Source organism: Mustela nigripes, chromosome X (assembly GCF_022355385.1).
Source record: "Mustela nigripes isolate SB6536 chromosome X, MUSNIG.SB6536, whole genome shotgun sequence".
NCBI classification, from domain to species: domain Eukaryota; kingdom Metazoa; phylum Chordata; class Mammalia; order Carnivora; family Mustelidae; genus Mustela; species Mustela nigripes.
Window position 1 is genome coordinate 17,439,391 of NC_081575.1, and position 10,219 is coordinate 17,449,609.

Sequence of the window (10,219 nt, forward strand, 5' to 3'; positions counted from 1 at the left end):
ACTCCCCACCCTGAGATCAAGACTTGAGCTGAAGTCAAGAGTTGGAGGTTTGACTGACTGAACCCTCCAGGTGCCGGAACTTTTCTTTTTTAATGTAAGGTCTGCACCCAATATGGGGCTTGAACTCATGACCCTGAGATCAAGAGTCACATGTTCCACCAACTGAGCCAGCCAGGCACTGCTACAAGTTTCTCTTGATAAATTTTTCTTTTTAAGCTGCCTCCTTCCCTTGACCCTGAGAAGTCAAGGGGAAGAAAGTCAGGGTTCTCTTAGAGGTGGTGGAAGTGAGCAGGCATAAGCCCCTTCCTGGGTTCGGCCCGCTTTTGCCATTCCCCACCCCCCCGCCCCTGGCCCACGGAACCCTGTATGCTGGAATACGGCACTGGGTACTCTGAGAATTAAGACCATGACGGTTTGAATTATCCAAAGTCAGGCTGGGTAGCAGAAGTGTATATACATGAGCATGAGCAGGGAGGGACATGGGAAAACCCAACCCCCACCCCCATGCTGTGTGTGCAGCCTGGATTCAGCTAGATGCTCAGAAAGTCTGTGCAGGTTCCTAGTTTCCTCGCTCATTTGAATTCATTATTGTTATAGCAACAGTGCTGTAGACATCACCCATCAGTGGTTAGAAAATGACAAATGTCAAACTATGTCTGACCCTGACTCTCTTCAGCTCTTTTTATCTGTGGTCTCTCTTTGGAATAAAAATGCCTACTCCCTGCTGGGTCTTCTTAAAAATGCACATTGTCTCTTCACATAAAGGCAGGGATGGTGGTGCTATGGAAAAAGAAGAAGAGGAGGAGGAGAAGAAAAAAGAAAAGGAATGCCATCTGACTTTGCAGGTTTAAACTGCAAGTCTCACTACCTGTAGGGCTCGATTGGCATTTCATTAAGGACTTTCTTACAACGTTCTGTCGCTTTCTAACGGAGCCTGGGTTTTGTGGCTGGGTTTTTTGATCCTCACAGCAGGGCAAGGGGGTGGGGTGGCGGGCAGAGACAAGGTTTCATGATGTTCAGGGCCGGAGTTGGGGAGGACACCCTTCAGATCCTTGGAGTCCTGTAAGGGGGGGCAGGGGTGCTGCCACCAGATCGCTTGTTTGTTTTTCCAAACAAAGTAGAAAATGAACATAAAATGCAGCTCATGCTACCACATGTAACTACGTGTCCTTTGCAATCTCGAGGCGCAACATGCTTGAAACCTAGAAACCCTTGTTCCCTCTGAAATCCTGACTAAAAGGAACAAGGATAGAAAACACCATCACTATTGCTCCCCTTCTAGTCAGAACCTATGTTTTGCCTCTGACCGTCTTTCCCCGGCTTGAAATTTCAAATGCAAAAGGAAGGGTCAAGGTTGAGGTGGATGGACCAGACAAATGTCAAGGTCCCTTCCAGATCTCACATTTGAGTAGCCTCTGCTTGGACAGTGCTTGGCTGCCAGCCTCTCCTCTGTCCTTTTGCTCACGCAATTTTCTCATTGGCTGCTTGCGACATGAACAAGCTGTACAAACAATTTTGAAAAATGAATGTTTCAGAAGTACATTCGCGTGTACTGGTAGTTTTATTGAATCAAAAGGATATGAAGAATTAATTTTCTTTCCATCAATGTTCCATTTATGTCGGATGGGCAAATTAGAGAAGAAACTCTCTCAATTACTTGAAATGCATGTTTTACCTCTAAAGCCGTACGTCAAATCGTAGGCCACAAGCTAGAGTAATAAATATCTACGGCAATTGTTTTTGCCGTCATCAGGAAATGCACCCAGTGCAAAGTGAGTCCTTTTTTTCAGTACTTAGAAATGCCCTTTATAAATAGACTATAGATAACAGCTTAGGGATGGAGAAGACTAACCGGCTTTCCATGCAGAGTTTGGTCTTTGTTCTCCCATGACCGTGAGATATGACTCGTCGTTTTTTTACAGAAGTTACAAACTTCCTGAAACCTTTGCCCCAGTAGTAAAGTATGAGAACATATCAGTACCAGTGACATGAGAATGTCCATTTTACTCTTTGGGCCTCTGGCATCTCACCAGGAAAATGGGCACAAGAAACATCTTTCCTATAGTGAAAGGACCCTAGCAGATAAAAATAACTCAATCCCTTTGTGTTCAACAACTCGTATCATACAACGCTAACTGTGGAGACCAATACGGATATAATTCATGTGTTCTGATACAAAATTATTAGACCAAAGGGCGCCTGGGTGGTACAGCTCATTGAGTGTCTGGTTCTTGGTTTCGGCTCAGGTTGTGATCTCAGGGTCATGAGATTGAGCCCCGCATCGGGCTTCATGCTAAGCGGCGAGTCTGCTTAAGTTTCTCCCTCTGCCCCTCCCCACAACCCCCCCCCCCCGTTTTCTCTCTCTGTCAAATAAATAAATCTTCAAAATTATTAGACTAGGGGGTGCCAGGATGGGCTCAGTCGGTTAAGCATCTGCCTTGATTTTTTTTAAAGATTATATTTATTTATTTGACAGAGAGAGAGAGACAGCGAGAGAGGGGACACAAGCAGGGGGAGAGGGTGAGGGAGAAGCAGGGAGAGGGTGAGGGTGAGGGCTTCCTGCTGAGCAAGGAGCCCGATGCGGGCCTCAATCCTAGGACCCTGGGATCATGACCTGAGCAGAAGGCAGATGCTTAACGCCTTCGTCACCCAGGCGCCCCAAGCATCTGCCTTCAGATCAGGTCATGATGCCGGAGTCCTGAGACGGAGCCCCATGTCAGGCTCCCTGCTCAGCAGGGGAGTCTGCTTCTCCATCTCCCTCTATGTGCTCACAAGTGCTCTTTCTTTTAAATAAATACATACATCTAAAAAATTATTAGACAAATATGCTATCATACTAAATAGCATTTCAGTGCTGGCAGGGCTGGGTCTGAGCAAATTGTGAATAGGATGGAATGTCTAATAACCATAAGGAGGGTATTAGCTAATATTTACTCTATTGAGCCCCAACTTTCAGGCCCCATGAGAGAAGGGATACTGTTTTATTCGTAACTGTGCTCCCAAAGCCTTAAAGAGTGTCGATCCCAATAAATACTTGTTGAGTGAAGGAATGATCGGACGGATAGCAAAAGAGGGCTGTGTATCGGGCAGGATGCTCAGTGCTTTCTGATTAAGTCCCTGTAGTTTCTACGCCATGCCTTGTGCTGAGGGCATAGAAAGCGCTAGAGGCCAAGAGGAATGCTTTTCATACGTTTTCTCTTGTAATCCTCGAGGAAGGGTAGGTGTGAGGGAAAAAACGAGGCTCAGGAAGGGTAAGTTACTTACCTAAGGACACATGGTCAGTAAATGGCAGAACCAGGGCTTAACTCTCGAGGTGGGTGGGGGGTAGCCCCACTGCCTCACCTCTTTCACTGCCTTTCCCTTTGTGTCTTTTATGCATTTGTTTTCTGGTCTTCATCTGGAATCCCTGGGTGAAGAAATGCTGGGCCCTCACCACGGCTGTGGCTGCTTTCAGTCCATTCTGTGCCCCCTCGCCGCCTCCCCAGATCATTGTTTCTAAGGCACCACTTCTGTCTTTTCAGTCTCTGTTTATACATCATCAGTGCTGATGGGATCAAGATAGCACTGTCATCCCAGGGTAACGTGTCCCTCTTATCTGGCACCTTCTGACGTGCTAGTCTTCCAGATGAACCTGGACTCAGCTAAAATCAGGTTTTCACTGGCCCCCACTGGCCCCCTACATCCCCACTCTTCTGCCTGGTAATTTCTCCCTGTTCTTCAGGGTCCAAAGGCAGTCCTACTCTCTCCAATCTTTTACCCATTAGCCTTGCACCATCTTCCAAGTTTTCCTGGGTCTGTTTCGGGCTTGGGGCACAGTGAGAAGTGACTGTAATTGAACTTGGACTCCGAGGGCCTCAATTTAAGGCTCTGAACCATTTTCCTCACCCATAAATTATGGAAAATAATACATATTTCACAGATAATACATGTGGAAGCAATTCCTAAACTCTGTAGTACTAAGCAAATATCAGTTATTATTAGGAGATTGGCTTCCCACGGAAGAGTTTTTAGGCAAGGAGTGGGAAGCTTATAAATGATGCTATCAGGCTGATTTTGTGACAGCCCCTGGGTGGGTGGATGGAGAGAAAGAGAGAGGTTAGAGGCCAGAGGCCAGAGGCCACCTGTTAGGAGGTTGGCTCTACAGTCCACTTAAGAGATAATGGAACCTGGACAGACCCTGATGGCCATGGAGTGAAAAGGAAGACTTGAAATGTCCAGGTGATTACAGGAGAAAAAGAGAGCACAGTGGGGACCATAGGCACAAACAGGAAGTAAAGTGGCTAGGTACCCGCTGCCTATGTTTAAAGTTGTAAACACAGATGAGCTCTCTGAGGGAGAAGGAAAGATAAGGCAGACTTCAAGTATTAGAGAAACTGAAGGGAAGTATGAAATTAGGAGCCAGGAATAGACTACACACATCAACTCTTGCCAAGTGACTGATCCTTCAATTACTGGTACTTCTGTAAATTTCCAAAGGGACCAAGAGGAGGCTGACAACCATAGAACAAGGAGTGATTTGGGATGCCCGTCCCAGGGGACAGGCATTGCCCTGTGTTACCCTCACCATTGTCTTTCTGCAAGCGCACATAGATCCCACCTCTCCAAGCAGACAGTCAGCTCTTTTTTTTTTTTTTAATTTTATTTATTTGAGAGAGAGAGAGGGGAGAGAGCGAGCACAGGCAGACAGAATGGCAGGCAGAGGCAGAGGGAGAAGCAGGCTCCCTGATGAGCAAGGAGCCCGTTGTAGGACTCGATCCCAGGACGCTGGGATCATGACCTGAGCCGAAGGCAGCTGCTTAACCAACTGAGCCACCCAGGCGTCCCGACAGTCAGCTCTTGAAATGCCTCCGGTCTTCCAGCTTTCCAGGGCCTTCTCGGAACCCAGCTTGGTACATAGCAAGTGGTCAGCAGGTATTACTCTCTTGGCTGCTTAAAAAGGAAAGTCACAGCGTTGCGGGGTGGGGTGGGGTGGAGAGAAGGTTACTTGGTGAAATCTAGGCTGAAGAAGGGCATAGTTTATTTGGCAAACTTTCATCACTTCTTAAGTGGTCGCTAACATTTAAAAATCAGGAGATTTCAAATACATTTCTAGGTCTTTTATTATTCCCGTGGGAGACTGGCCCACAGGTGAACCTGTACTCTGCAGGCAATTAAAAAAGAAAACCTGAGAAAACATGGACAACGCATGGTCGTGCTGGTGCTGAACTGTCTGGGAATTGATCTGGAAAGTGATGGGGTACCATGGGGGGAGGGGCAGGGCTCAGCAGCGGAGGGTTGGGGGATTGGTGTCAGAGGCTCCCTCTGATGGCTGGGGGGAAGAGGGATTGGGTAAAGGGAGAGGCTAGAGGGCTCTGGGACAGCACCAGTCCTAGGAAAGGAAGTCACGTTCTACTCGCCATCCCTGTGTTTGGCAACCAATCTAGCTCCCCAGCAGGCCAGGAGATGTACCCCCAGAGCCGAGAGAGTGGACCTGACTGAGCTCGTTCTTGGCTTGGAGGAGCGCAGCGGGCAGTGCATTCGTTGTTCTCTGCACGCCAGTGAGCCTACCCCAGTGCCTTACCAGGAGAAATGCCTTGCCTGGGAGAAGCAGGTATACCGTAAATGTATTCTACCTAAGAGAGCCTTTGCGTGTGGGTCTGACCCAGTGCATTCGACTGTAAACGCCTTGTGGTGTGTATGTCTTCCCTCCTTCTAGGGATGGGCAGCATTTGGCACATAGTAGGTGCTCAGTGAACATTTAATTGTCTGAAATAGGGACGCTCCTGCAGGATCTGGGTAAACTTTCAGAGCTGACCCTAAATGAGACCCATGGGATTTGGTCAGAGGCCTTAAAATTTTCAGTCTTGGTTCAGCTACTCAAGATTTCCGTGGCTGTGAATGAGCCACATAACCTTGCCGAGAACGTTTGCTCATCTATTTTTGTTTATTTTTACTTTGGATTTTATTTTATTTTAAAGGTTTTATTTATTTATTTATTTATTTGTGAGGGAGGGAGGGAGAGAGAGAGAGAGAGAGAGAGAGAGGGAAAGAGAACAGGAGCAGTGCAGGGGAGAGGGAGAAGCAGGTTCCCAGCTGAGCAAGGAGCCCGATGCTTGATCCCAGGACCTTGGAATCATGAACTGAGCCGAAGGCAGAGGCTTAACAACTGAGCCACCCAGGCACCCCTATTTTTATTTTTTTAAAAGATTTTATTTATTATTTGTAAGTGAGAGAGAGCACAAGCAGGGGGAGAGGCAGAGGGAGAGGGAGAAGCAGACTTTCTGCCTGAGCAGGGAGCCCGATGTGGGACTTGATCCCAGGACCTTGAGATCATGGCCTGAGCCAAAGGCAGACCAGATGCTTAACTAACTGAGCCACCCAGGCACACTTGCTAATCTATTAAAACACACACATACACAGAGAAATTTTCTAATAGAGGAGTGAAGCTGAAGGCATTCTGCAAACGGTAAAGTACTATATGACCCAATGTAGCCTATCTATAAAATGGAACACCATCCAGCCACAGAAAGGAAAGAAGTCCTAATATCTGCTCTCACACGGATGAGTCTTGAAGACCTGATGCTAAAGGAAAGTAGCCAGACACAGGTCACATATAGCAAGACTCCATTTATACCAAACGTCAGAGTAGGCAAATCCATAGATCCATACAGCAGATTAGTGGTTTCCGTGGGCTGGGGGGTGGGGAGAGGGAATAGACTTTCCTTAATGGGTATGGTGTTTCCTCTTGGGATGATGAAAATATTCTGGAGCTACATGGTGGTGATGATGGCACACCTTTGTGAGTGTGCTAAATGCCACTGAGTTGTATACTTAAAAATGGTAAAAATGGTAAAATTCACGTTTGCGTATTCTAAAGTTCCCCAAAAGTGATATGAGAGTTAATCACCTTGAGAAGCTGTTGGTTCTTATATTCTAAGTGCAGTATCCAATCCATTTTTTTTTTTTTTTTTGGGCATTCAGATAACTTACAGAGTGGAGGCATCTCCACTAAGGAGCCTCTTCCTAAGAGAAAAGCTGGAGTGGGGGTGGGGGGAGGAGCAAGGGGCCATCTGAAAAGGGAAGCTGGATGGTATTTGTTTCGTAGATTGCCAGTTGTTCACCCTGTTTGTATTTAAATGAAAGGAGGCTTTGAAGTGGGAGCCGCCTCTGAGCAGGGCTTGGGGTTCCTGTCTTGTGTGGTAAAGTTCAGACTTGTCCAGATCCGTTTCTAGCCAGGGGTTACTGTTTCTGGTGGAAAAGACTCAAGTTTTGGTTAATAATACATGAGCAGGAAAAACAGGAGTAAATTGGGCGGGACGGGAGGCGGGGGGTGGGGGGGCAAGGAATGAGTTCCCCCTGGACTTGGGAAAAGCAGCTTTCAGATTTGGGCTCCATGGTTTTTGGGAGGATCTTTTTTCACTTACCGTCACTGGATTTCCTTTTGTTATTACCCTCGGCTGCATCTCAGATTGTATCCATCTTTGGTAAAGAACATCTTTCAGTAAATGCATCAATCAGTGAAAGTTAAAAGTGCTGGGCTAAGCCCTAGCGATAATCTGAATGGTATCAGTTTGAGAAAAAGGCGGACTAATGGCAGGAAATTCACCTGGAGGGGAGTTTGCATATTTAGAAAAACTCCTCTGCTAGTTGCAGGGTTAAATGTTCTGCCCACCCACAGAAACTGTAAGTTTCACTAATGGGTCAGGGATCTGTTTACCTTGATGATCTCCAAGAGTTAATAAAATCTAGAAGAGTGTGCAGTGGGCATCCAAAACAATAGCTGACTTAAGTTTCTACAACTCTACAGAGCCAACATGTCAACGTGGTTTACAAACAGCAGTGGACGAAGTCTCAACAAACCCTATGAGGGTGATAATTGTAATGATGGTTCATATCTTCACCCTATGTAATTTTATGGGAATTGAGAGTCTAGCCAAATAATAAGTTCCAGCCCCTTTTATCTGCCCAGTTCCCAGCACACTCCCGAGGTGTCTGAGGCACTTCTCACCCTAACCTCTTAAAGCAGATTGTAACAATAACAAGGGTAATGACAAGTTCCCAATCTGCACAGTTCCCTTCATTAAAGGAGCCCTGGGAGCTTCAAAAACACTCATTAATGGAATCTGACAAAGCTGGGAAGGTGGGAAGACTCGCCCATTTCCAGTTTTCTGGTGGCTAAGTAGAGACTGGGTCCCAGAGACCTGTGAGTCTCTCTCAAGAGGCTTGAGGGCAGAAGGGGCTTGGGGTCTTGGGCTACCTTTACTCCACGTGACCTGGAAGAGTAAATCAGGGTTCTGGACCCACACCCCAGTTGCATGCTATTAGCAAGTCGCTCCCTTTCTCTGCGCCTCAGTTTCCCTACGTTTATGACGAGGATTTGGGCCAGGTTTCCAAAGTCTCCGAGGTCATCCCTGAATGTCCCAACGCCTCTATCCTGGGGTGAGGGGGGAGGGCTGTCCCACTTCAGGGTTTGGTTAGACTTGTAGCAGAACCGGGCGTGGCAGGGGGAAGGCGGGGGAGGAGAATGCCCGCCGGGGTTCGGAACAAGTCGGTGCTCATGGAGCACCGTTGGATGGAAAGCAGGTCTGAGAGGGCCAGGTGAGGGTCTAGTGCCAGCTGGGAGTCCGAAGTCCCCTGGTGCCTGCAGCGAAACAATGCGAGTCATGTCAGCGCCTTCCGCTCCTGGCCCAGGAGCTGTTAGGGGCGTCCTCGGGGCTGCGGGGCGGCTGAGAGGGCAGGTATCGAGGCGGGAGGGCTCCCCCGCCTTTGGCCCACGGTCAACGAGTCAGGTGGCCGCGCGCAGATAGCCTGTGACTCGGCCGCGGGCTTCGGAACAAGTGCCCAGGCGCGCGGAACCCCCAGGACTTCGGCCCTTCACCCGGGAGAAGTTAGCCCTCCCTCTTCGGGTAGGGGGCGGCGGGCATCTCCCGCTTCCCGGGGGAGGGGAGGAGGAGCGGAGGGAGGAGCCCCGCGGGGCGTGTCGCGCGAGGGAGCGCCGCGCGCCCGGTGCGGCCCCCTAGGAAGTGGATTTGGCCGCTCCGGATCCCAGCCCGCTTCCAGGTTTTCTCCCGTCCCGGCCCTGCGTGCTCCCGCCCGTCTCCGGGCCCCCACCCCCCCGCCGCCCGCCCCCCTCCCCCTGAGTGCCGCCCGCTGGGCCAAGTTTGCCGAGCGTCGCCGCGCACGCCGGCCAGTCAATCAGCGGCGGAGCTGAGGAGGGCACAGCCGCGCGGCCGAGGGCAGAGTGAGCCGAGCGGAGCCGAGCCGAGCCAGGAGAGCGGACCCGCGCCGGGCAACCCAGAGCCGCGCGCAGCGAGCGCCCGCCGCCGCCCACGCCCTCCGCGGCCCCGGCGGCGCCTGCCACCTTCCCCTCCTTCCCCGCGCCCCTGTCCCACTGCCGGCCGGCGTGCCCCGTCCGCCGCCCCGCGGAGTCCGGAGCCCACCGGCCCGCGCCTCCGCTCCCGTGGGCCGCGCACCGCCTCCACGCCCTCCGCCTCCTCCCCCCCGGTCGGGCGCCTGGCACCGGGGACCGTTGCCTGACGCGCGAGGCCCAGCTCCACTTTTCGCCCCGCGTCTCCTCCCGCTGCTCTCCCAACTCCTACCCCAACTCCCTCGCCCTCTCGGTCCGCTCGCGAGTCTCCGGCCCCGCGCCGCTCGGCCCGCGCTCGCCACTCTCCCCCGGTTCCCAGAGGTGGGAGCGCGTCAGCCCCGGCCCGCACCATGGCCCGGTTCCGCTTGCCCGCGCTTCTCTGCGCCCTGGCCGTGCTCTGCACCGCGCTGCTGGCTGCCGAGCCCAAGTCGAAAAGTTGCTCGGAAGTGCGACGGCTTTACGTGTCCAAAGGCTTCAACAAGAACGATGCCCCCACGCACGAGATCAACGGTAGGTGGGGGTCCTCGGGAGGCGTGCGCGGAGGCAGGCACCCCGGGGAAGGGGCCGCGGAACCCCCGCACGGCCGCAGGTAGTCTGGGGCGGCGGTGGTGGGGGGGAAGCCGTGGGCAGGCGGCAGAGAGCGCGAGAGCGAGCCCCGGGGCAGCGCGGCCGCCCGGGACTGCGAGGCGGGGTGCCCCGCCGCCGGACCTGGTGCCACCCCGCATCTGCTCCCGCCCCACCGCGCCTTCCCGGACCCGGGGAGTCCCGAGGACTCTGGCCCGCAAAGTGCGTGTCACCGGCTCCGTCGCCTGTTCCGGGTTGAACTCCTTACTGGGCTCCCCGCTTTGTTGTACGGGTGATGAGAGGCCGGGG

General features: G+C 51.6%; 1 protein-coding gene and 1 pseudogene across 1 annotated transcript in view; one reads left to right on the forward strand and one right to left on the reverse strand.

Annotated features, from left to right (window-relative positions):
- The window catches only part of LOC132006986 (uncharacterized), a 17,740-nt pseudogene extending 8,042 nt beyond the window's left edge, over window positions 1-9,698 (reverse strand).
- Window positions 9,520-10,219, forward strand: part of GPC4 (glypican 4) — a 106,637-nt gene continuing 105,937 nt past the window's right edge. Inside the window, exon 1 of the mRNA XM_059384902.1 lies at window positions 9,520-9,856. Coding sequence (XP_059240885.1) covers window positions 9,697-9,856 — 160 coding nt within the window. The 5' untranslated portion in view covers window positions 9,520-9,696. The remainder of the gene's footprint in view (window positions 9,857-10,219) is intronic.